This window comes from Hermetia illucens, chromosome 4 (genome assembly GCF_905115235.1).
Source record: "Hermetia illucens chromosome 4, iHerIll2.2.curated.20191125, whole genome shotgun sequence".
Taxonomy (NCBI): Eukaryota; Metazoa; Arthropoda; class Insecta; order Diptera; family Stratiomyidae; genus Hermetia; species Hermetia illucens.
In genome coordinates this window covers 36536302-36564055 of record NC_051852.1, presented here as the reverse complement: position 1 = coordinate 36564055, position 27754 = coordinate 36536302, and the positions used below count along the sequence as shown (strand labels likewise).

Below are 27754 nucleotides of genomic sequence, written 5' to 3'. Positions count from 1 at the left end.
CTCTGTTGGCTGACATCAAACGTGCGCGTGGATCGTACCTCTTGCATTTACCGCAGCATTACAGATCACTTTCTCGAGGGCCAGGTTAAAGAGGAGGCATGATGCGGCATCACCTTGTGGTAGACCGTTGTTGATGTCGAATGGTCTCGAGAGTGATCCTGCTGCTTTTATCTGACCTTGCACATTAGTCTGGGTCAGCCTAGTCAGTCTTATCAATTTCATCGGGTCTTGGAATCGGAGAATGGAAATAGATGTTTGGATCTCGTGTAAAAAACCCCTAGGTCTTACTTGCTGAGGACAGATAGTCAGGTGTATATGGACAGTCTCAAAATGGTATACAATTTAAAATGGCACCACATGGTGAAATCAAAGAGAGAAAAATAATGTGTGCTTCAGTTTCCATTCGTGGTGAATGAATCCAGGAGATTTGTGATCGAGGAAACACATTTTCAAGGCTAAGGTTTAAAGTCTGTCATATTGGTATATCATTTGCTAGTGCCTTAACGTCATGAAACTATTTCTGAAAGGCCTCTATCTACGCTAACGTTTCAATGGATAGGTCCTTAACAAGCTGCACGTATACTGGTAGATCATATTTTTATCCTGTGTTTTAGTGTGTTTTTTCTTTGATTTAGATTCGTCATAGTTAGTATAGATATCTTAACATGTGTCTATCAGAGAATACAATACCGAGAAAGACTCTAAAGCAAACGCAAATATCCAAATGCGACAACATATTTGTTATAATCATGAAACAATCTGACAAATTTGATTTTTAGAAAAGTAGTATCTTTCATCATTAATCTATGTTTATTTCAATTCCATTTTTACTGGATGTTTTCAAAGCATACATACAACATAGCTTATCTTTGGCGTGGAGATAAGACCTAAAATTATGATAAACTAAAAATTTAATTAAAGAAAAACAACAACTATTTATCCTTAAAATCTTCATTTTTTAGTCACTCTAGACACTTAGCGAGAACAAAATTTAGATATTTTGTTTTTTCATTAGCATTTAGCGATTTAAATACACTCATAAATAATCAATTCCTTTTTAAAACAAAAACTATGTGATTGAATTTATACAGTATCATCAACAAAGCAAGATGTATGAAAAATCGTTAATGTATCTCAACATGGGATTCACTGGAATGTTCAGTGTAGAAACTGTACTGAAAATTATTGGATTTGGTGTAAAGGTGGGTTAAAATATGTCAACCAAATAAGTGGCACATTTAAGAGTATCTAAATTTACAAAAACAAAATATTGGGAACAACTGATTAGTAGCTGAAATACACAAAATTATTTAAATACTATTTTAGTCTATCGACACTTTTTTGAGTAGTCATATCACTTTCATCTACCAGAAACTATCTAACATTTTAGAAATCTAAGTTTCAAAAGAGTTCATTTTCTTATGCGTAACATTTCTGTAAAAAACATTGAGTGTTAGCATAATATCAAAGTCTGTGTTGCAGTAAAATCTGTGAGCAACTACTAAATTTTGCGGTCTGGTAAGTTAAACCATAAATGTTTTAGTATAGTCTCTAGAAAGTAGATAATTTTCTTCTATTAAATTTTTTATTTTTTATTTTTATTCCTCCATTAATTTCCATTTCAAGTCGATTTTCTACCTTAGTTTACTTCTCTTCTTCGTAAATTTTAGTTTAGATTTTTAGGTCCTTTTTACTTTCTCTTCCCATCGGCATGACTCCCTTCGAGATGAACAAAACGAAACAAACATTCTGTAAATTGGTTTAAAGGGAAACAATAAAAGATAAAACGAGCAATTTAGATAAATTCATGTTTGTTTAGTCTAGTGCATGTACAAGTTAAAATCCGTGGATGTCCTTTATAAAGACGAAAAACGAATGCATGGCATGCTGTCTGTTAATTATTTATTAAAAATGTGTGCAAATAATATCTGAAACTTTCAAACTGTCCTCGTTGAAATGTGTATATTGCATGTGAAAAGCATGTCTAATTTCATAACTTTCTTCTGTAACGCTGATATATTATACATAACTCCTTTATTTTTCCAGAAACTATAAGTGGTTTTAAGTACAAAGAACACGGACACAATTTTACCCTTATTTTTCGTGTATATAAATTAAGAGAACAACAATGGCCAAAATGTTCATGACTATCTAACCTAAATTTTTTCCTCCATAATTTCTTTAAAATAAATTTCAAACTTATCGGTACCATTGGAAATTTATGTTTGTTAGTGTCCAGATGTATAATAAATTGACTGTTCAGATCCAATCAAAATTTAACGTTGCCTCTATGGATGAAATTTACATTTAAGAAATTTATCAGATTTAGCCCTAGTTCGGATACTATGAAAATTTCGTTTTTTTAGTTCCACGATGCACCGCCATTACTAATCGACATCCTGACATACATGAACTTGGTTTTCACGTTCTTCTTCCTACTGGAAACTGTCATGAAACTTTTGGCATTTGGAATTAAGGTTGGTAGAAAAGTTTTAATATATTGTGTGGTGCAAGTGATTAACTAGTGGATTATGGCTGCGAAAAGATAAGTATAAAAAGTAAAAATGTAGGGTAAAATCTTAAATGATTTTTCAGATTTGACAATTTGGTTGACTTTTATTTATTTGAATTCAACAAGGATACACAGTAAAACAAAGGGTTGCATTGAAAGGATGTGGTTGTACGTCTGCATATTTCGACTGATAAATATCAGAAAGACAGGAACTGACTTTGGTTCCTATGGTGAAAATGGGTAATATCTGAAAAAAGGATATTGTCGAAATTGGGAAACCTATCCGTCATTTTTTGCAATTAGTTTCTAAGTGTTGCTATTTTAAATTCTGTGTTAATTGTATCTTGAATGGATGCTTCCTGGCAATTACTTGTAAAATTTTCAACTGTTAAGATTTATCTTAACACCCCGTAAGGCCAAAAAACTGCGACAATGGCGTACGTCCAGAAGTGGTAAAGCATACCAAAAAACGACGAGTGGCACCATGTACCTGAGCACGGTCATTACTCACATCATCATCATCAACGGCGCAACAACCGGTATCCGGTCTAGGTCTGCCTTAATAAGGAACTCCAGACATCCCGGTTTTGCGCAGAGGTCCACCAATTCGGTCATTACTCAACTTAACGATATTATTCCTATCATTCGGGGTGCTGTTCGCAAATAACATTTCGGCCGATGACTATGAGATATGGAAGCCGGACGCTGGATACCACGTCGAGAAATCAGCACGCTCTCGGCTCATTCGAGGAGAGTTTAGAATCGAGGTGCACTTTCCGATTGGAGAAATCATAAGGGATCGTCAGAATATGAATTGCGTCCTCAGCCAGTCGAATGCAATGTGCAGGAAAGCCACGGAGGTAGAATCCACGGCCCATTGTAACGTGCTGATAAGGCATCTAAATTTTAAATGCAAGGATACCACCCACAAGATCGATGAGTTGCTCGAACTCCCAGCCCCCAAAAAAGAAGAAAGAGAGGTCGACTAGGCAAGGTATTAACCGCAGTTTTTGGAGTTAAGGGGGTCCTCTCGTCTGAAGGTCGTTTTTTTTTGGGTTTCTTTCTTTTTTGTTTTTCACGGTTTCTTCAATGAATAAAAAAACTAATGAATGAATCGCGATTATCCTAGTTTACGGACCGTAGACAAGCTATGCTGGTAGCCGATTTTCAACATGCGGTTTCGAGAAAAACGCATTTAAAACGTAGAATGCGATTTTTAGCCATATAATCTTAACTGACCATTAATCTGCTATACCTAGTCCATAAACCTTAGGTTTCTTCAAGGAACACATCTACAGCCTTGGCTTCAATTCTTATCCTTTTAGCGAAGTCATTCAAACGTCATTCGGCCCGATAAATACGCACTTTATTAAGGTGATCAACATAAATCAGGCATGTGACTTATCACGTGTTTAACACTATAATTTCGGAACTACTCCGAATATCAAAAAATTACTTTGCATTATATCTAGATACAATTGAAGCCAAAAAAAAATCGATTCTGCAGATCCGACACACGGGATGACCCCCTTAACGAGGAGGTTTACAATGACATCGTGGACCTCCGCCAAAGACAACTTACCATGTTGCAATCAATGACCCAGCAGAACGTTTTGATAAACACGCAGGTAGAAGCTTACAACACCACAGTATCTCATCGATTGAGAGTGTTCAACCATAAACTGAACATGGTCATCGAATCAGTGAACAAAATGAACCGCTGGTTTGCCAAAACGGATGCTGGCAATCTGGAATGTGCAGATGACAGTCGTGGGCTACTTCGACGAGTTAGAGAAGAAATATAGTCGAATCGTGTCCGCATTCTACGGTCACGGTGATTTATTGGGTCTCGTAGACAGAGATGCACTGACAACCGCGATCACGGGTGTCCTGACTAAGATTGGCCCGTTGTATGAATCCACAAGAACGAGTGTCGTTACAAAAAGAACAAATTCGAGTATTCAAGTATTTTTGCATAATCGCCAAATACGAATGCGATCTGCTACACGTAACAGCCACCCCTCGGGCCATAGGCGGGGGCCGGTATCTGGTGCCTCAATTCGACGTCAGCACGCTCGCAGCCGACTTGAATCAAGGCAACTACTTCGAATTTGACCAGTCCTCGCTTGCAACCTCGCTGTCTTCGGCAGGTCTTACGCCTGGAATTAGGTATTTTTCCAGGTGCATTATAACCATGCAATATCGGCAAAAATCCTCCGCTTCCATCTTGGTAATTTAGCCTGCAATTGCCTGCAAGTATCCTTGTTCGACAATCTTGGGAGAAGAGTTCTCCCATTTGTTTGAATCTACCCAGAAGAATCTTAGACTGTTTCATTCCTGGTAAGTTCGCTCAGTACAGTTGGTGAATTTGCTCAGTATAATAGTTTCTCTTTTTACTTGAGTGTCATGGCTTTGGTGCGTTTTAGTTCATTAAGCAATGCCTTTGCTGCTGGTTCATTTGCGACTTCAATGCCCTCTTCACTTGAAATATACTGGTGTTCGAATTCTCCTTTTTTGCCCGGGCTCCCCAAACATGCAAAAGGAGGGGTTCAAATTTGTTTTTCACCAAATATAATCATCTGGGGTATCAAATGAAAGGTCTGTCTCTGATAGTACTTTCCGAAGCCGGTCTTAGTTTTGATATTTGTTGGAAAAGCGGGGAGTGCGTAGGGTTGAAAGTGATCATTTCTTCCACGGACCCATTCTCAGAAACTACCCAACTGGAAAATCTGAAAAATTAAGAGACGGCCAAACAGACCAAACAGACATGGTGCCTAGGCTCCGAAATACCCTCCATACCGATATCTGTACAAATAAAGTTAATAATAGTGTATTTCTATATTTTTTAGTAATTGACTGTAAAACCCACCCTTAAGTTTATCTTAGAACCACACTGCTATATAAGCGTGTGTGGAAATCGCACTATTATGAACAAAGTTATAATGGGTCTGTGCAAATTCAAGACTTTGAATATCAGTATCACGTGAAAGTCGCTATTCTCACATAATATATGCATATATTACATGCTAGGTTCTAATGGGACAAATGTCCACTCAAATATATTTATAAAAGAAATACACAAAACTTTTCATACCTGAAGCCTCTAGCTTTCGGTTTTCCGACTTGTTTAGTATTGAATATTTCTGAAAGCTAAACCAATTATTATCTTAAGGTGTTAGTCCTGGTTACAACATACACAACAACTGCAAAATAAGCCAAAGAGTGAACGTATAACATCAACGATAGTGAGCACCTATTGGTCGATCGATCCTGGAATTTTCTAGGGACATGGTCAGTTCGAAAGTATATTATCTGGCCAGCAGCGTTAATGCAAGGTACGGTTGACTTCGCACTGTATTGCTGTAGTGTCATAAGCATGAATCCGGTCTCGGTGTGCGCATATGTCACGGGAACTTTTACTTGAGAGAATTTTAACTACGACATTTTGGTCCAAAATTAGAAACATCCAAACAGTCCAGTGCTACGTACCAACGAAGGCTCGAAGCCTCTAGAAAAGGGATGCGTATGAGCAACTCAATACCCAGCCAGCCCAGGAGAGGCTTCATGCAAATAATATTGCAATCATGATGGGCGATCCGAACGCCAGGTGCATTCTGACACATGGTCTTGAGCTGTGGATTCCTGTAACTTCTACGGCCTTATCACCTTCGGAACATTGCTCGAGCAAAGAGCTCGCCACAAGGTGAATTGAGTTTGACCTGACTGGCCATATACTTCTAATCAGAATGACCACATCAAGTGGAGGTGGAGGCATTCTTGAGCGCCCGTACGGCAACAAACAAAAGAAGCAAATATGGCAGTGAATAGGTCAAGAAACGGAAAAACTGCATCATGTCATGCAATGAGACGTCCTATTTCAAAACGACCGATGAGTGGCTCGCCCCCCGATAACATTTTTGTTGGAATTACTGTCACTATTCTAGATAGTTAATAATCGCTAATTACATCATTCGTTCATGCAGTTTTTTAGTACATAGCGACTTTGGCAGTTTTGAAGCCGTCTAGTGTTTGAAGGTAGCATGCTATTTTGCTAGTCGATTTGCGCTTTCATTATTAGCTAATACAGTATTTAGGAATCTATCGCAATTTCACCTTCCTTGAATTAGTTTTTGGAAAGCTACATAGCAAACAGTTACGTTCTGTCTACCTTCATTATCACCTGGCTATTCAAATATATAATAGTTATTCTCTTTTTTTTTATGGCAGGTACATTCTGACTGTCTTATGAATTAAAACTCCCTTCGCCTGTGTACAGAATCTCTGCTACTTTTATTTCAGCTGATTCAAATTTGTCGTATATTCCGAAAAGCATATACAAAAACTCAGTTTTAGGTTCCCGGAGTATGCAGTAGCTTTCAGGATTTACTCTTTTAGGACCGCTAAATAAAATAACCTATCCTTATCCACATCCAGGGACACTTACCAGCCAGGCAGCGATGTGTCAGGTTTACCATTTCTTCCGATTGGTCAGGGCGGAGTTAAGGGTTCTTTCGTAATTGCTTAGTATGTGAGGCCATCCTTATTTCAGATACCGTTTGGGCTGTTATCCATCGATTTAAACTTAGGCTTTGATTTGGACTTTATCCAGCCATGTACCATCAGCACCAAAAGGTGCTTGCGGAAGTAATGGATGAGAAGTTTTATCCGTGGATATAGATATGAGGAATGTCGCCTATTTGTCCGTTGTGGTTTGCTTGTTAACTTTTGTTGTAAACATAGCAACAACTATCCTTTGTCATGAGCGCGTTGGTGCTAGCTTTTAAGTAGTCAGTACAGATACCACTCGCTTATAGGGGTGAAAACTCTGCCTTAAGACTGCTTGACGTCGCCTACTCCAGTAACCACAATCACTTCCCTTACTTCAACTTGGATAATCCTTTAGATGTGCGATATGTGGTGAATGCACTTCCTTTCAAAGTTCTTTATCAGGACATCGCCGTTCTGCAATCAAGCTTAGTAACTTCAAAAGTGCTTCCCTATGCTAGCCAGGCTCGCTCACTCTACTAGGAGTTGAAATCAAAACAAAATTGGCGGAAATTTGTTTGAAGTTACAAATGGGAAAACTAAGTTGAACTGAGAGCGACAATGGAGAAGGAAATATGATGGATCGTATACTCACTCAATATTGCCTCAGATTTCGGTGAGGCACGATCTGTGAAGTATCCGAAATTTATATAACTAGAGCCGTAGGGGGAAACAAATTATGCGGGCACTCCCTGAAATTAGATAATCAACCTAATGGTTTTAAAAATGCTTTTGTCGGGATCCCTGAGAAAGTCCCGGGCTCGGAGGGCCAGGATATCCTTCTCTTTATAGAGAGCTAGTGGGAATAGGAGGTATCCTCGAATGAATGTGTATCTGTTTTCCAGTTTTATTTAGAATTCTGTAAATCTGATTATTACTGTTCGTTTTAGTAAAGTTCAAAGTAATTCTCACAACAAAAGATAATCCGAATAGCCATAGAAAAATAGAAGTAAAAGGGGAAGGAGCAAAAAGCAAAAAAATAAAAATTAAAAAAAGTAACCAAATAAAAGAGACGAAATTTTTCCCTTCAAAGCTAATAAGCATTGAGAACTCCTTTGTTAATATTGATCTGAATGCTTACATTTCTCTTAAAATAACCAAGAGCCGAATTGTCCACAACCAATAAGAATAATAGTGGGGGTAGAGGTTGTGACACTTTTAATCGTTCCCGGATATTATGTTATGAAATCCTTAAGTCTAAAAACGTCAGCGCTGCTGCATGGGATGCACTTTATCGAGCTAGCTTTTCTTCTATAAACTCTCCCCGTCGGCTTCATATGCTTTTTCAGATAAACTATCCAAATCTCCTAAAGTTGTTCGGAGATCTACTGACCTTTTAAATGAATGTGTTGTCTGACCGAAAACTCGTCTTTTCTCGATGCTGCGGATTATATTCATAATCAGTTATATGAACAGGATTGCATTATGTCCTCTGCCACAAACATGGGGTACCACCGACATTTCAAGGAAGTTTTTTGCAGAAAGATTGTGTGCAAGAGGATCCCCCTGAGAATAATTCAGGTCCTTATATAAATGTCAGCAACATCATTGAAGACGTATGCGACATGACTCATGACTTTTCGAAACATTTGCAAAAAAGGAAGGGAAATTCCAAAACAATTCAGTAAAAGTAAAACTCTCATGAAACACCAACAAACCTGATTCCAACTAAAACGCTCCATTTCCAACTGGAGCGACAAGACTGTCTATTTTTTCACTGTTTTACAGATTTTCGCTCGAGTTCTCCCAAATGCTTTTTCCTTTTGTCTTCTAAAGCGCACACTTGAAGGAATCGTACCAAGCGAATATCACTGTGTCCCTTTTCGACTCCCCCCCCCCCCCCTGCTTTCTATCACAAAAGGCTCCCACTTCTCCAGTTCCGCTAACCCAGCACAAGACATACAGGCTAAAATGACTCACTACATTTTCTATGTAAGACATCAGATTGTTGGTGCTGATGTGCTCCAGTTCCAATATTAGCATCACATCCATAAGGGAAAATCCTGCGACACATAAACGAATCTGGGATATTTCGTTAGACGGGGGAATCGAGTACAATAGATCACTAGAGTCTGAGCGCTCAGAGGCTTTGCCTCTCCCCCAACTCATTCATTCCTTATTTCTGGTTCACTTTCTGGCAGAAAGCGAGCCCTGTACCGATGCTTTTAGGTGACATGTTCATAAGTTTACAAAAATTTAGTAGATATTTCTGGACCGCTTGACTTCTGACATAGCATCAAGAAGATCAACTATAATGAATCATTCCTCCCCTATATCTGCATCCGTATTCGCTCTTTAGTGCCTGTTCTTTCAATAGCCTAGACAAGTTAATTGACTCTAGGCAGCGCTTATGGCAGCAATGCAGGTGTTCGTTTGAGTAGGTACTTATCAATAAAAAATAAATACACAATCCTGATCAAACTGTAGTTTCTACATAGGCGGTTTACTAAGCGACTGGGATGATTGTATTCACTCAGATCAAAACAAAAATTCCATAAAAATATCATTATCATCCTCGTCAATGACATTTCTCCTAATATGTGATCGCTGTCACACCCAGTATTAGATGAATTTATGCACTGGAATTGCTCTACCGCGATCCGAAGAGCGAAGTTCGAAATGTGAAACGCACTGTATTTTTGTAGGTATTCATTTAGGAAGCTTGCTCTCGTCGAGAGACTCTCACAGGAAATAGCACCGGCCTGCCAGGATTTGAACAATTTAAGTATCTGAAATTAATGGTTTCACGCATCAGCGCAGCGTGGATGACGCCGCGCACTACAATTTGCGTGCTTTGTGATCAGTACATCACTGAACATTTCAAATTCAAAATCTGCCGTAGAGTCGTCTACCCAGTCAACCTGCACAGTTGTGAATGCAGCCGAATAACAAAGACAATGAATGCCGCCTCGCGACGATAATACGTTTTAATCACGTTCGAAATAAGCGCATCCACGGTCTATATGGGATCAGTCCTATTGTGAAGAAGTTCCGAAAAGCGCCTCTTCAATTGTAGTATGATCATGTAATCCAAACTAATGAGAGTTCACTGGTGAATAATGACCTAAACATTGAAATCTAGTCGAAAGGAACCAAAGGCCGACCGAAACAATAATGGCATGGGAACTAAGAAGCAACAGAATCCAGCTGGAAGAAACTCATGGCCAAGAAAAGTGGCGAACTTAATCTGGACGACCTGACCACAAGTGAGACAAAGGCCGAAAAAGAAGAAGATTGACAAAGGCGACGTTGTTTATAAGCGGTTTCTTTCTTCAAGCAGGTTCAGGTTATCTTTTATTTTATCTGGGTTAGGGTAAGGTGCTAATTGCAGGAAACAATTTTATCAGTAACTTGATTATTCCCAGCTTTATATTCTTGTTTTAAACTGGAATATTAAATCTGTTTTTTGAGTTCAATAATGAACTGTAGCGGACACTTCTGCTGCCTTCTTATCCCCATGTTTACCTTCAATAGTCCAATACTGTTGAGAGTTTCCAAGTTTTCGTTTTTCGATCTCTTGCCTTAATAATACGATTCACTGTCTACAAACGGAGTGAATCGAAAAAAACTATTTTTATGCAATAATGTACAAACCACGCAACCACAAATCACACATACATCATATTTCAGCTACTAATGAAAAAAAAAAACAAAAACAAACGACAATGCCGCTCAAAATTCTAATATTAACATATTTATATACTTTTAGAATTTTTTCAAAGACCCGTGGAATATTTTCGATCTTATTACGGTTGTCGGCAGTATAGTAGACGCCTTATGGATGGAATTTGGGGTAAATATAAAAAAGCAATTTTTATTTATTAAATTATATTTTTCCTTTTATTCATCACAAAATCACAATTTTAATTTATTGTCTATTTTTTGTGTAACATTCAATTTACAAATACCATCTTTTTCGAAAAAAATCTAATTTTCTAGATATTATGTCATATTAGCACCTGAAAAATAAATTTATTTTGATGGAGGCACAATAATTCATTCAATAAAATAATAGAGTGTATGTATATATGTTTGAAATTATGACCGATATGTGTGTAAGGACGATAGACATGAAATAACAAACTGTAAGAGTAGTGAAAGTGTAGAACTGAATATTTGACCCAAATATCTATACACAAGTTAAATATTAGGACGAAGCATTTATTTGCAAATAATGACGGTGAAATTATCGTGTGCGTTGAACTTCTTTTAAATATGTATATAAAAATATGCGGTAATATAAGTCCGCCTATAAGTTATGAACCAAAAAAAGGAATCAACAAAGGGATTGCTAATAGTTTAATTTTGTATTTGATAGCTATATTTTTTTTTTGACTCCTTGTTCTAAATTTTATATTTTGAATTCTACGTTGATTTTGACACTTCGTTATACTTACATGAATAAAATAGACAAAAATATGCAGCCAACCATTAAAGGAATCTAGGATGTGACGGATGGTCAGATCTAAGATTTATGAATATTTGCTAATCAAATCAATGTAAAAGGAGAAAGAAATATTTGTAATGTGCTATAATTTGTCTGGTTTGGTTTTTGTACCAGTTTTTATTATTTATTAAATATATCATTAAATATGTCATTTATGATATTCTCAAAATGTATGAAAATTTAAAATTTTTATCAAATACTCTAAATACTCAGCTCGGATTGCTATATTGATTTGGTTAGCAACGCAATAGAAAAGGATGCTTAAAGGATGGTTAAGGTTATTTCACTATATACTGATGTCGCCCCGATAATTGTAGGAAGTGACAGCATATCATACTTTTTCGACCCTATCTGCGATCCGCTGAATTTCCTTTTATCAGTACCAACAACACTAATATCTTTTACTATTTCAATATGTACAAAATTGGCAATAACTAAACACACAACAAATGTCCTGTAATAATAACACTATATATCGATCTTTGAAACCTTCAACACACATCACAAAAACTCAACAATCCAACACGATTTCGTCACACAGCAGGGAGAAGTAAGTACCAAAATCAATTCAAAATACTACACGATATGTCACACAGTCATAAATACATAACATAGTAAATATACACGTAATCGTAAATACATGCATCCACATATCCATCAAAATGTACACATAAATATATTTCATGTATATTACCAAACATTGTTCTTTCCAGCAATAAATGTAGTGTCTGCTTCTTCAACTATCCAAGTCTTAGATGGTCAATCTAACTCTCTGTATCCTTGCATAACAATTTAAATATTTCTCGCCTAACAAAAGTAATTCCAACCGTGATATTCACTAAGCCTGTGACCTGTACTGTCTTTGTGGCCCAAATAAATAAGCCTTAGCATGCTCTAATTAACAAACTGTTGGAAATCGTCGTTTCTGGTGTTATTATCAACTGAAAAGTGTTTACTCAACAAATGCCTATAAATGCTTAAAAGACTCAAAGTGCCTCAAAAGGACTCCTATGTACATATTTCGAAAACTGAATACGTCTAGGAAATATGTATAAACTCATGTGAATTATGCGATTGAGTATTTCCTATTTTTATTTTATCTTTATCTTATTTTATCTTTCCATAATAATTTTAATATATTTTTTTTTTTATTTAATCCTTAAAAATAAAAGTTTTATTTTCATTAATATATTACAACACTGTTTACGATGATTTAACCAGAAGTACTTAATCCGTGTAAATTCATTTTTTTACATAAAAAATTGCAACTTTCCAACTCGCGAATCGTCTCAAAAACTTATTCAAATTCCACCTCAATCAACGCAACACAGCCGGAAGTAAGTACGATTTATCCCCTATTCTCCCATATCAAATATATGAAATTAACCCTACAATTTGATACATATTCAACCTGTTTTATGCTGCGAGTTTAAAGTTTGTTAATTGAATTAAGCTTGAATTAATTTAGATAAGATAGATCGGATAGCGATTACCGTTTTGCTGCAGATGCCGGCTTAATGTTCATGCATGTCCGCGCGTGGAATATGCTTAAGATTCTGAAATTCTCAATTAAACGCCAAAGGAAAATTAAGTTTTCTCTCTGAGTCCAAAGGAATCACATCTTAACCTCTTCCAACAAACGAATCGCGCAAAGCTTAATTCAGTCGACAAAAAGTCCTTCTAGAGAATGAGATTAGATATTTTGTTTTAGTAGGAGCCAGAATCCTCTCTAGCCTAGAGCCTTGATTTTTTTGGAAGCTAGTCCAACTACTAGTTTTGCTCATTTCGATAACAAGAAAACAGCATCATCTTTTCCCTGGAAACGAGTTGTTTTACATTTAGCGAGCCCAAATACTAGAATTGCATAATTATCCTGATATCAATTTTTGAAGCAAAGATACGACTATTTGATAATTTTTGAAGTTACCAAGGTCATTGCAATGCATTTATCGGAACATGTGAATTTGTAGTTTTATTATTGCCTGTTTTTCCCATATAGTTGTATTTCCTTTGATGAATTTTATTAGACCTGGTTTCCGTGCGAAGTATTTCATCTTTTGCTTTTTTTTTTCCATTTATGCATCATAAACTAGATCATTTCATTACATCAGATCTACTGGATGATATTAGTGTGTGTCAAAATTATAGTTGGTGTGAAATAGAGAACGAATTTGCACGAAACTTTGTTTAGTCATTCATTGCTATTGGATATTGTTTTTGGATGAGAGCCTAGAATTGAGTTTGCAGTTATATTTTCATCAGATGTCAGTGCTAGGTGCCATATGCATTCATTATAGGATCATAGAATAGAGTGTATTTATAGCAAATGAAAATTTAAATTGTAATATTTGAGTGTATCGTATGATCATATCAGAACAAATCTATATACTCCATTTGGAGGTAGGTTTTTATATATCCCATTGAATAAATTGATATAACGCCGTATGCCAAGTTAGTGACTAATAGGATAATTTGCATCCACTTGCCACGGTTATTCTCCAAAAAGAAACCACTGGAAACTATTTATTGACCACTGTGAATTAGCCCTTTAACCATTCACATGGCATCCCATTGATTGAAATTTTCCTTTTCCGTATATATACATTGGCATTTTATGCCTGTTTTCAGGTTGTTCTAGTTCAGTATAGTTCGAAGCCAAGCCCAATGACTAATAAAAGCCAAGGTATTCTCAGCAAGGTATTCGAATACACCGAACTTCTCTAGCAAAAGCTTCACATTTAACAAGTAGGAGTGTTCTACGAATACTTCTATTGATCACGTGGATCACGTGGAGCCGTAAAATTTCGGACCCGAGTGTCACGATCGAAAGAGAGGATCCACGAGGGATCATATCCTCGATCTTGCTCCTCCTGCCTCAGATATTTAGTGAGGCACGGACCCCCATGTTTGAATATTTTTTAGGATCTGGTGCGAACCCACGCACCGGCAATGACACGTGTTCGAATTTATATTATTCCAAAATGAAATCTCACACTTGTAGTTTAGGTTGACGAACATTCGCAAAATATGAACTACGCCTTTACGAAAGAGGTAGATACCTAAATGAAAAATGGAATAAAAATTGTTCGTTCTCTTCATTCAAGCAAATTCTAAAATAACTGCTTCAATGCTTGCTCAACCTAATAAAACACCTCTCTAGGTCCAAGTTAAGTTGGTGAAATTTGGCAACAAGAACTCCAACCCCGAATATTAGATTCATATTGTACTCCTTGTAATATATTCTGAGACTTTTGTTCAGTCGGTTTTTAATTTGCAACAGTTGCTGACTTTTGTGACATTTCCTGAATGCAGAGAACAGACACATTTCCTATTGCCGAAGAGAAGTTCTTTTGAGTCTGATGAGACCGAAGAGCCGCAAATGAATCCCAGTACCATTTCATAATGTTCATCGCATTGGCTGCAAAAAACTAACTCGCCCCTCAATTTCTTCTAGGCGGTATTTTAAGAATTAGCACTCCGGTAGAAGGCCCGCTAACTTACCTTGAAAGTGGTAGGTTTTTTGCCAAAATTTTCATCTACCGACATGAGCTCACCCCTACTCAAAAAATATGACGATCCCCTTTAATACTGAAAGTTGTTGATATCTTTGTATAAAATATAGTCGTAATTTTTTGGAGATCCTAGGATAGTTCCATAATCGTTTTCTGAAAACATCCTTCGACCCAATTCTACTTACACAACTGACCCAACGGTGATGATTATTATGCCCATAATTTGGTGGCTGTTTAGCTTTCATTCTTCTCTTTTGTTGATTGCCATAGGGGCAATCAACAAAAGGGATTTTCGCTAAGGGATTTTTAAATGGTTGCTGGCGCCGTGATTTATTTTCTGCCAATTTTATGCTTTTTGTTGCTTCGACAGAATGATTAAGCAACTGAGCTTCTCGGTTAATCCCTACAATTTTTTGATGTTTGGTGTGCCTTCTACATTGTTAATTCATAGCATACTATCTCTCTGGATTTATCTTTTCGGTAGGAATGTTGCTTCCACTGAAGGGATCCCTTGGTTATGTATATCTCATATAAACCGATTTGCTACTTCGAAACTTTTTGCATCATAAGGTTGCATAAATTTCCCAGTTTGGGAATAAATATAGCCTTAGCTTATTAAAGTATAAGCGTGCATCAAATTTGCCCAGTGCATTCTCAATACACAGACCCACAAGATCCATTTGCCTCATTCCCTATATCGCTAGGAAGTGATCTGGCATTCACATTTCTTTCCATGGAATAAGTAAATGCCCATGTAATCCACCAAAATGGCCCAGAGTTTGTTCTCGATAAAGCCTACCAAATGCACTCCAAACAGATAATCTGCTGTTAGTGCAGCTTCTTCGGTGTATCCTTGAGCAAATTCCGTACTAAAGTGTTTTCATTATGAGGGTCTAGCTGATCTTATCATTTTCTTCAGAGCCTGTTCATGCTGCCTTCAATATTCACTCGCCACAGCTGGACAGAGAAAGGTCGTTCTCCTCTTTGAGTTTCACCAAAATGATGTTAAACCCAATGATTCTTCATTCCCCGTGGAGCCACCACAAAGTAAGAGCGGATCTAGTGCATTCAAATTGAGTTGCCTTTCCATTTGCGGTGCTCAGAACAGAGCAGAATGGATCATAAAGTTGATTGACTTGTAATTATTCCGGCATGTGGGCATTCTCCTCACTTAGCAGTAGCGTTTCCTATTCATTCCTTGGTATAATATAGAGCATTCACACAGTCAGATTCTGCTTCAATTTCACTATCATCACCCTTAATGCTGTTTAAATGATATGCTCACAGCAGTGAGACAAACACAAGGCGAACAGAGACACCCATGGGATTCGTACTCAGTGCAGTGAAGATTAATATACTGACGCTCTTGCCCCTCGACCATTTCAGGCAACGGAAGAAAACATTCTGCAGATCTGTCAAGACAAGCGCAGCTTGAACAACCATAGACGTGGTCAATTTGAATCTACCGATGTATTTGTATTATCCTTGGATATGCGGGATCCCAAGTCCACATCCACATGATGGTGGACCGGACCAAATGAGGAGCAACTTACTCCCACGTTTTATAGTCCATGGATCCCTAGTTTGGAGCATAGCACCCCAAGCATTAAAAATTAAAAAAACCAAAAAATTACTGACGGTTTCGTCCAGGGCAGAGGCAACTCATCAGACGCTGCCTCACCTCTGCCCTTGTCGTGTTTTTGCGATAATAAAAGGGAGCGTTTTTCCACCTGTTGGCACTTTCGGTCACGCTGCTCCCAGGGCAGAGGTGAGGCAGCGTCTGATGAGTTGCATCTGTTCTGGACGAAACCGTCAGTAATTTTTTGGTTTTTTTAATTATCCTTGGAATTACTTTCCATTTACGAATATATCTCTACATTTTGATGTTTTTTATTTGCGATACTAAGGACCTTCCCATTACACATGCCAGTAAGTTCCCCTACCAAGATGTCAATCGGCATCATTCTCGTGACGACTGCTGCAATAGCCCAAAAAATCTTAACGACAGAGCGCACGTTTAAGGGAGCCCTCTAGTAAATCGTAGTAAATGCTTGGACATTCCATATGTGTACCATGCAGTATCTTTCTCAATTCGTCACTGTGTTGAACAAGATAAAATTCGTTACACTATATATTAGCAGCCTCTAAATACACTATGGACCTTTTGCGTATGGTATTATCGTTGTCAGGACCATCGTTGAAGTAAAGATACCACAAATGTTTCTAAAATTTATTTTTTCATCTATTGATCACCATTTTTTTGATTAGCCATCCCCAATATGTGCTGCGACCATTGTAAATGCTATAGTGTCAAAAAAGGGGTGTTAACGATTATTATTATATCCTTTACCACGCAATTCGTGTTAACGAGAATTCACTGGCCAAGATCGAAGTCGATGGTAAACGACCAAAAGGCAGGCCTAAACAACGGTGGCTTGATACGCTGAAAGGGGATTTAAAAGCTTCGAGATTGCACCCAGATCAGGCATTCGATAGAGCCAAATGGCGAAACCGATCACGACGAGCCGATCCCGCTTGTGAACGGGACAAAGGCTGAAGAAAAAGAAGATTATATTCTTTACCAATGGATTTACTGGTCTCCCCAATCTTTTCTAGGGAAAAGGAAGATAGACTGATTAGTCCTAATTTTTAAGATTACAATCTCGACCTGGCTGGAATTGGAATATAGCACACACATTTTTCTTTGCAAGAGATCGCAACTTGATAGGTCAATAAAAGTCTATACATAGTCCAGTCGATCTTTTGGGAATTTAGAAATAAAGCAGCGTAAAGTGGTTGTTTGCCCATTATGAAATTTAAGCGCCTGTAGTCCAAGACTGTGATAAAATTTAATATCTACCACACCCTAATGAAAAACGCTACTCTAGGGAATGAATATCATGATATCGAGAACTTGCCGATTAGCTGCATTAACAAAAGCTGGTGTTGCGCTCGAAGTTGCGCAATTCTTTTGCTGCTAGATACTCTAGGAAGTTCTTCGAACTAACCAGGAAAAATTTTCTGTAGAAGAGCTAACAGTCCGAAGTTCCTTAATATCGATTTCGAGAATGCCGATTGACAAAAAACAAAACTAGCCTATCCCGTTATACTGCCAACTAAAGTAACATTACCATTGGTATTGACACCAAGTTAATACAACACCTCAGCACCACTCCGTTTCTCATCGCTAACATAAAATACCCTTACATTTACAAGCAAACTAAAAACAAGGATCCTTCCCCGGAGAACTACCATAAAGTATTACATCCAGAAAAGGCTCTAGTGCATTCGAGCCAAGTGTCCTTTTTTCCACAGCCGGAACTTGTAATTGAGCGAGCCTGCGTTTCTTTGTTTCTCATAGCTTTTGCTGAATTGATACTGTCTCATGCATTCAATTCTTGTTACATCCAAATCCTCCTGTAGTATGAGTATTTTCACCACAAATTCAGTTTCGTTTAGGATCACAAATGCCTATCAGTTGAATTGTGCTTCAGTTTGTACAGGATATGGAAACAACTTGAATAACTAAGCGAGTTATCCATTTTGCTCTTTATTTCAGAGATGGTGAGCATTCCCCACATCTCCCCAATTTCATTGTCGACATGACAAACGGCACTACTTCCGCAATGACTGCTATGCTATACAATGCAAACGAAGACAGAATACATGTGGGGATATCCTCCACTTAACCGCGCCAATTTTGTAAATTGTAAAGCCTGAATTTTTGTTAATCACCACTCACACATTTGACAATGTTATGTGATTGATTGTACTCGAAATGTCTCAGAACCACAACCAACGCTATATTGCTAAAATAACCCTTATCTTGGTTTGTTTTCGAACTGGATAATTCAAGATATATGTTCCAATCAATGGTCCTAGTACTTAACTCTGTGAGACACTCCCAAGGCCAGCCTACTCTCTAGTTCCATCGTCAGTATTACATTCGAGTCTTCCTTCCTTCAAACCTTAGTACCTTCAACCAGTATTAGCGGACTCGTTGGAAATATCAATTGCCAACAATAAAGTCCTTATATTTAAAGTAGCTTCCATCCGATTTTTGCTGATATTGCCCTCTCCACAGGTTGCCCTTTCGACAAATTTTATGTCGTCTGCGATTGAGGTAACCGATTTGACGGCAATTTATTACAAGTTCCTCACTCCAGCATATTTTGCATAGCATCCAGAAGACATACAAAATTATATAGTTCTGAATCAATCTTAGACACCAACAACAGCTCTGCTACTTCCTTAATGGAACGAAGAACCCCTCCGACATATACGGTTCAAATAACTTAACGAACATTTTCGACCTAGTATTTACTGCGAATCTTATTTCACATACCCTTCAGACTTTGAGTTTGGCTTTGGCTCGTATGGGGAAACCCCCTTATCCATGGAGTTCAAACATCGTTCCAATTGTCACCCCTAAAATATGGGCTTCCCAAAGTGACTCAACTGCTTTTGGATATGTATGCAACTACGAATCTTGAAATACGCTTTCTAGCCCAATCTTTAAAACATATACCTTGATCCCTATGCCTACGATACAAAAAAAAAACTGGTTGCCTGCTTTAAACCAGTTTTTTAGGGAATGAATTCTTCAACTCGAGTTTTCCTTGTGAAAGCTTAGGAATATCGCGGTTTCACTGAACGTCAAAGTTTCGTCTATCAGAAAATGGAAAAACCTAACATTTTGAATACTATGGTGGGGAATATTTCCTATTAATGGTGCTTTGTCCATGCTTCTCTTGTTACTTTGTTTTCATTTAGGAATACCAATGTAAGGCGACTTTTTATAAAACGGACTGGGAACGATATCGTTACTTTTCGTGTGCCCTTAATAATGTTGTGAGTGGTTTTTTGTGTTTTTTGTCTGTTTACTCTCAGATCCATTTCTATGAATAAAACATTTAAAAAACTTTTAGGAGTAATATGGAATTAAAAGATCTGCTGTCCTTAGAAAAATATTGCAGAAGGTGACTGATCCCTCATTTTGCCAGATTAAGCGCTGTCCTGTGGAAAGGTTTTCTATAATACTTTGTTGAATATTGACAGACGTTAGCCAATTCTGCAATAACATAATCTGACAGGCAGATATTGAAGCTGGGAATATCTGAAAAAGGATATAACTGGAAGCGCCTCAATTGTTTCTTAATGACGAAACCTGATCCAGATTTACCGTTAATCTGATTAATTAATTATCGTATAAAGAGTATGAATGATCGTTGTATCTACAAACATACATGTTACATAAATGTCTAGAAGAATCATAACAAGAAAGTCACAACACATCAGTAGAAAATGTTAGAATGTCGTTATTAGTGTAGGAATGAAAACATCATCATATTCATCATGTGCTCATCAGTATCGATATATATACGTATATATTTATATTGTGTTATTAGTTGTTTTATATTCACATGTTTCCAGCCAAAAATATGATAAAACAAAATACGTTCAAACTGTGCAGAAAATTGTACTCATTGCAATGAAAATAGTACCCAGTTCCGCAAAGGAATCGATTTTTAAAGTATCTATTTTTTAACATTAAACCAATTTTGGGTAGATATTAGGGAGTTGGAAATGTAGGAAATTACACGTTAGTGGTAAATAAAAAAAAAAAACGTTAAATAATCCCAGTAGTTCGCAGTTTGATATTTCCATTCGATCCCCCCAGTAGCAAATCATGAACTCCAGTAAACTTCTTATAAAATCCTGAATAAATAATAAATTTATAAAATTCTAATTTGCATTTATCGTTTTCTTATACATTTTTATAAAATGGTGATGGCCTGTTCCCCACACAAATACCAAATTCAAACGTATTTCGAATTGTGAATGTCGTTTGCCTGTTTCTCCGGTTCACCACCCACCCTGATCGCAATATAACCGAAATTGTTTCCTAATTTTATTGAATGTGCAATGATTGATGCCAACAACACAACATCACGACCATAAAAAATCATCATTTTGAAAAATAAAACCAACAAACAACAAACATAATTGCATTCAAACAAAAAATCAAAAATCGACCGAACCAAAAATAAAAAAAAAATATTATCAAAAACCAAACAAAATCAAAAATTCTGCAGGAGGATGTAAGTACAAGGAACGAATCCTACGAAATTTTTACCAAAATTTCCTTACGCAATTTGGGTATGACTTAGGTGTACAAAATTAGAAGTTGGATTCTCAGAAACACATACTCGTACAAATAAGATACATACTCGTGTTGAGAGTGAAATAATGCTAGAAAGTGTGTGCATTTGTTACTGTAAATTTGAAATTGAATCTAGAGTAGGTGACTAGTTACTGCAAACCTTACTTCAATTGAACAGTTGACATGGTAATTGTAAATACGAGTATTGTCCTTTTCATGTTCTATCCACTTGCGTCTGAATAGACTTTGTACTGTCCCTGACCCGAAGAGAGGCTGTTTAGGTTGTGTTTTTACGCTCCCCGTTCTTCTCTCTGTGAATAGACTAGTATCCGCTAATTTTAACCAGTTGAACATAAAATGTTGCGTTTTTAATTCTAAATATTTGTATTCTTCTATAATATAAAAATCTAGCCTAGCTGCTGACTCTGTCTGCATATTTGGTTTAATTAGATTCATCTTTTGATTTGTTTGATTTCGTAAATTTTTGAGAATACGCTTTGTTCATTTACACGGAATACTCGAATAGTATTCTGTGTGGACGATTTTAATTAGAAAATCTGTTTTCTACAATATTTTTAAGAATACTCAATATTTATTAGAAATGCTACTAGATCTTTTGAAGATTTCATGATTTTAACTTAAATTTGCTACTCTAAAATGTTAACTCTGAGTGACATTTTGGAACAAAATCAAATATTGGCTTTCACTAATCTAAAATTCGAAAATACTTTATACAATTTTGCATTAATTTTTCGTTTTGAAACTAGTTTAAGGTATTAAATTTATTGTTTTAAATTGAATGTCGATAGTTGTAAATATATAAATTTCCACTTATTTTTTTAATTTCAATCAAACCATTTAATATAAATTTCAGCGAAATAGCTCTAAGATCTGCAGAAAAGGCGTCAGAAAACATACTTTTCAAAAGACCCAAAAAAATAAAACAAACCCTGCTGGGATGCTCTTCGGTTTAGACTTCCCCACGCTGCAACTTTATCCCTCTTTATCCCTCTCTCATATGTGTTCAGGCTGGAGGAACTTACAATAATCGGTTTTGCAGATAATTACGGTTGTCGCCAACCTGAAGACATTGAGCGCTTAACAATGAGGCAATCAATGTCGTAAAAACGTAGTTAGATATGGTCGAACTTAACCGGATGTAAAGACGAAGGCCCACTCCCCATATTATATATTATAATACCCGGGGGGACAATGGAGAACGCCAGACGCAATCTCAAAAACATCTGGGTCAATGTAAAAGTTTAGTGGCTGGAGTAGTTTGCTTTCATCCTTTTCCGCAGCACCGGTCTAGAAGGAACATTAGCGCACGCGAGTAATCGAGATTAACTTGACTTAAAGGCGACAAGGAAAAATCATAACATGATGCAATAACTATGGGATGATTCCCTGTGTTTAGTAGTGGATTCAAATGCGATACGATGAAATAAACCACCAATTGTACCCGTTCGAGTTGGATGTTTTGCCTTATTATGCAATCGAATGTTATAGTATAGCGAAAAAGTCAAAAAATGCCATTTTCTACTGTCCTTAATTTGATTCAATGAAGAACAGATAGGATTTCGTAGGGGCGTGTAAAGGCAGAACGCGCAATAAAAATAAAAAGTAGAACGAACGGAAAATATGACAATTTGAAATGCAGGATTCCTCCCGATGCAAAGCTTCGCAGCAGATCTACAGCGAAAGGCCAAGGAGGGTGAGTGCCAATTTTGCACACTGCTATAATTTAGCGAAATACCTAGCGACATACACAGACTGAGTGCCAGCGCAAAATTAAACCCGCCATTCACGTTCATTTTGGCTTGTCATTTACGCCGCCAGTCGAACTGAAATCACCATTCACGTACTAGCCGGAAAACCATTAGTTCAACTTTGGGCGTGAAAGGCCTGAAGACGAGAACTTAAGAAATTTTTGTCTGTGAGCACTTATCAGAAATGGTCATTAGCGATAAAGATGTCCATAAAATTCTCGCTCATAGCATAAACAAACAAGAAATCCTCGCTTACATCCTATACAAACATCGGTTGACTGAATCATTTCTCATCAGATCACCGACCGCCTGAACAGTCAAAACTGACAAACTAACTGCATATCATCCACGTTACGGCCGCCGGTCAAATCACGCGTAACTAACAGCCCGAAATAAATGTGGATAGTGGATTTTAGAGGCGATCAATCATGCCCCAATCTCTTCATTTAGAATTCTTTTGGAAAATATCAAGAAGCTTTTTAAATATGCATTCAAGAATTAAAACTCCGTTTAACCACCTGCAAAAGAGAAGTATCAACAAACGACGACACATCTTTAGATAATAATAATCGTCTCTGAGGAGTCAGTCATGCATAAAGAAAGAAATTCGAAAAGGAAACTGATTCCATCCCCTCTCATCAATGGCTTTAAAGAGTGTTCGCCAAGATTTATTTATCTGTAGTAAATAATTTGAACTTCTACCAGTGACCGAAATTTTTTGTGAAGTAACTTAACCTTATGCTAGTGAAGATACATTTTTATTAGCTGTCAGAGGAGACTTAAAAATATCAAATTCAAAAATCCATTGAGTGGCCTCAGTTGTCTTCGAATGGGGGCCTGTATTTCTCCGACTTGAGGCAAAAAAAAACCTCCACACTATCTACCTTAAAAAAACTAGTACAAAAGTTTGTGAGTACTAGCACTCGGTATTTAGAAAATAACATTTCCTTATTTCCTCCATTAAAAAACCCTCTGGGAAGACATTATCAACAAAATGGAAAAAACCGCTCGACACTGTGCATGAAGTCAGAGCATTTCTAAATGCAGACAAAGCGATCGAACGTCAGCGCTAAAATATAATGCCTAATATAATTATATGATGCATCTATCGTCTTAGATGTCATCAATCACGACCTTGGAACTCCTTTCCTACCTGACATTTGTAGTATCCACTTCTTCATGAGTCACACGTGAGCTCAGATTCCTTCTTCCTCCTTTTCCTACTGTTTCCTTTTGTTCCAACGTCCTCCCTTTCTCTTTCAGTATCTCCTCTTGGCGACGATTATCGAGTGTATATTTGGTGTGGTATTTTTAGGCTTGTTACAGCCCCCTCTCCTTTCCTCAAATTTGTCCCAAGGAAAAACGGCGTCTTATTGATCCTCACGTGATATATTCCAAGAGGCACATTTTGAGCTTTTGGATCAGCTATTTAATAAGAGACGCAGGATGTGCCGTAACTCATACCGATTCACGAAATTTCCAATTCATATGTAAGTTTCTCTTTGTCAGCGACATAAGGCTTCTGACGGTGTTGTTATTTTTCATATGAGATATGGGGTTATCACGGGAAAGCTATTCTTACTCTACACAATAACGCCGAACTTGCTACAGACGCCATTTAAAGCACCAAGCTTTTATATATATTTGTTGCAAAAGTTAAGACGATCAGCAGTTTCACATCATATGGACTTCACAGCTCAGACTAAGATCACGCAAAATCGGTAAGCTCGACGTGAGATCACGATTCCCCGTCTCAACCATATTCGATGAAACTTGGCAGAACGGTAGAAGCAAGTTGGACACCGTCATCAAAAATGATTTTTTTAGACAAGGCAGTCTCTTTGATCAGCCGGATGTTATACCTTTCTGCAGTAGCTCAATGGTGGAAGTATCTTTGATGATGAGAATCCACCTCTTTCCGTTTGATTCAAATAGCCCAAACTATTCAATGGGTAGAAACCCGAAACGTTAATTAAGGAAAGCGTTTGATTGCTTACTTCACATCTTTAATACTTTGGCCATTTACTAGTTGTCCTTCTGGAAAAAATCATCGAAAAAAATCCTCTCACTTCCCTTCCGTTGCCTCCCAATAAAATGAAGTCTCTTAGCTATGCGCTAATGCTTGCACTCAGCTCCATTATGCCGGACTATGGTGCTGATGATACGCTTTCATCGCTTGATTTTGCTTGTGAGAAGATACGAAAGGATCACAGCCTCCATAGCGTGATTTAAACCACCTTGAAATTCAGGAGCCAACGAGAACTTGGTACCTATGACTTCCACGAAACATGCATTTTTATCATATCCGAAGTTTGCTTGGTGATAACCAGTCCATAAACCCACAGTAGTTCACTCTCTTCGCAGTGTGAAATAAATCGTCAATGCTGGGTAACCTGTATGAATACCGCATTAAATTCATCTTCTTTTTTAACTATTATACATTTTTTTTTCGTCGTTTTACTTCTGCTTAAACTGTACTTCGGTTTTCTTATTATCAAACTTGATACTGTGCAAATGTCAAATTTATTGCGTCCGCGCAAGCACAAAGGAGGTACACGGCGCAATCAGAATTCGAACCAATACCATCGAATCGATAGGACGATGATCAACCAACCCGGCATTGACTCCTCATGGACTACCGAAAATTTAAAGCGCGTTAAAGCAGCCTTCTTCATGGGAGGGAGTATTTGGGAATTGAAGAAAAGTCCTTTCTTCATAGATATAGAGGGTAATTGTGAAGCAGAACCCTATGAATTTTTACCTAACGTATTGTAAGATTTGCTGTTCAATAGTACTGTTAGGAGCTTCAGGAGCAGTGAGCATGCAAATACCCCTCGAATTGTCATATTGATAACGCATGCCCTTTTTTGGAATATTAACGTTCATCCCCTTCTTCCCCTCTCTGGGAAAAGTCTCGGATTCTCGGATGTTTAGTACCCGAGAAAACAGATTTTTTTATGGCGGCCCGATGCTAATCGATATTCTCAGGCGCGCTACTCAGTAGATCTGCCGCTCGATCAGCAAGATAGCTCTCCTACTGTCGAACGACAGCTGGGTCGGTGGTCGATGTTGAACTTGGGGGATCGCAACTCCCAACCCTGCAAGAAGTAGCGGACGCAAAATGCAAGCAAACGTAAGTGACTATGAAATGGTGATTCCTTTCGAGGCCGATATCAGCGCCTCTCTTGTTACGCACATCCAGATGACAACTCCTAAATCTAGTACTGATCGCGAAAAGATCGATCTGATTGCTCGTCCGGCATTGGTTAGTTGAAACCCAACTGACCTTATGGCTCTGTCTTCGAACAATGTTCCACCAAACATGAGGCGGTGGAAGTTTCAGAAATCCACAAGCCTCCCACAATTACCGTTATGATCACCAAGATCGTGTTACATGTCCGAGCGAAGTGTTGTCAGATCCTAACTTCCCATTCAGATCACCCATCACAATGTCACCTTTAGTAAGCTTCCCTGAACCGCCTTTAATTGTTCGTAGAAAGCATTCTTCTTCACTACATCGGAATTCTCTGCTGGAGCGTAGGATTGTGATGCTGTTTAACCAGGCCGGAAACCTAGCAGTTAGAAGTCTGTCAGAAATTAGCTCCCAGGTCAAGAGAGCGTGCCTTGACGTAGCCGTCAGAAGCAACCCTATACCGGATTCGGACTCACTTGGGTTTCCTGAGTACAAAAGCACATTGCCATTAGTGAGGCAAGAGAGAGAAAGGTGCTCTTTAAAGACCTACCATCTTACCTCGCTTAGACCCAGAATGTCCATCTTATATAGCTGGAATTCTCACTCAAGTTGGGGAAAGTGAACATTCTGAGGACCCTCGCTACTGTTATCGAGGAGCGTGTGCACATTTCAGAAAACATGTATAGTTCGTTTTCGATAGCCAAAGATCGTTGCCCCGAGGTCAGTCCCCATCTACAGCGTTGCTCAGGTTCCGGTAGTAATAAAGTTTCTATCCTTTTTAGTCGTCTCTTATGACACCCAGGAAAGGCTTCGAGTGTATTCTTAAGCCCCAACTCACACCTAGAAGAGGCAGGAGAATGAGTTTATTCCGCCGAATACTGCGATAGACTATTGAAGTTTCTCAGCACCTACTTAGTTTCAAGTAGAGGGTTCAACGTAAAAATTATATTTTGGGGATCATGGCACACTCCGTCCAGAAGTGGGCGATTGTACAAAACAACATGATTTTCACTGTATGGGCAACGAAGGTACTAACCTGTACACTTGAAGATGTCTCAAAGGGTTATCAATCTTTATATTTTAGGGGGAAATTTTAAACAAATACATGCTCGTAGAGAAGAATGAAAACTTAGTGCTAGACCTGTCTCTGTACCATATAATAATTTTCGAAAAGTCGACTGGTCGGGATCCGCCACCAATTCTGACAAATTAAAATCTTATCAAACTTATGCATCAGCTAGAAACCTTAAATTATTGACAAAGAAAATGGAAGTAGCTGCCTGAAAGAGCACGAACATTAGCGCACGCGAGTAATCGAGATTAACTTGACTTAAAGGCGACAAGGAAAAATCATAACATGATGCAATAACTATGGGATGATTCCCTGTGTTTAGTAGTGGATTCAAATGCGATACGATGAAATAAACCACCAATTGTACCCGTTCGAGTTGGATGTTTTGCCTTATTATGCAATCGAATGTTATAGTATAGCGAAAAAGTCAAAAAATGCCATTTTCTACTGTCCTTAATTTGATTCAATGAAGAACAGATAGGATTTCGTAGGGGCGTGTAAAGGCAGAACGCGCAATAAAAATAAAAAGTAGAACGAACGG

General features: G+C 37.7%; 2 protein-coding genes across 4 annotated transcripts in view; one reads left to right on the top strand and one right to left on the bottom strand.

Annotated features, from left to right (window-relative positions):
- LOC119653695 (voltage-dependent calcium channel type A subunit alpha-1) overlaps positions 1-27754 on the top strand; it is a 399598-nt gene that overhangs the window by 259700 nt on the left and 112144 nt on the right. For all 3 annotated transcript variants that reach the window (XM_038058565.1, XM_038058567.1, XM_038058568.1), the window contains 4 exons: positions 1092-1202; positions 10767-10850; positions 12836-12841; positions 21112-21117. In XM_038058565.1, the coding sequence (XP_037914493.1) occupies positions 1092-1202; positions 10767-10850; positions 12836-12841; positions 21112-21117 (207 nt within the window). The remainder of the gene's footprint in view (positions 1-1091; positions 1203-10766; positions 10851-12835; positions 12842-21111; positions 21118-27754) is intronic.
- On the bottom strand, positions 1473-21674 carry LOC119653698. The gene is made up of 2 exons (XM_038058574.1): positions 21345-21674; positions 1473-1749 (listed from the first exon to the last, which is right to left on the bottom strand). The coding sequence occupies exons 1-2, from the start codon at positions 21633-21635 to the stop codon at positions 1672-1674; spliced, it is 369 nt and encodes a 122-aa protein (XP_037914502.1). The 5' UTR covers positions 21636-21674; the 3' UTR covers positions 1473-1671.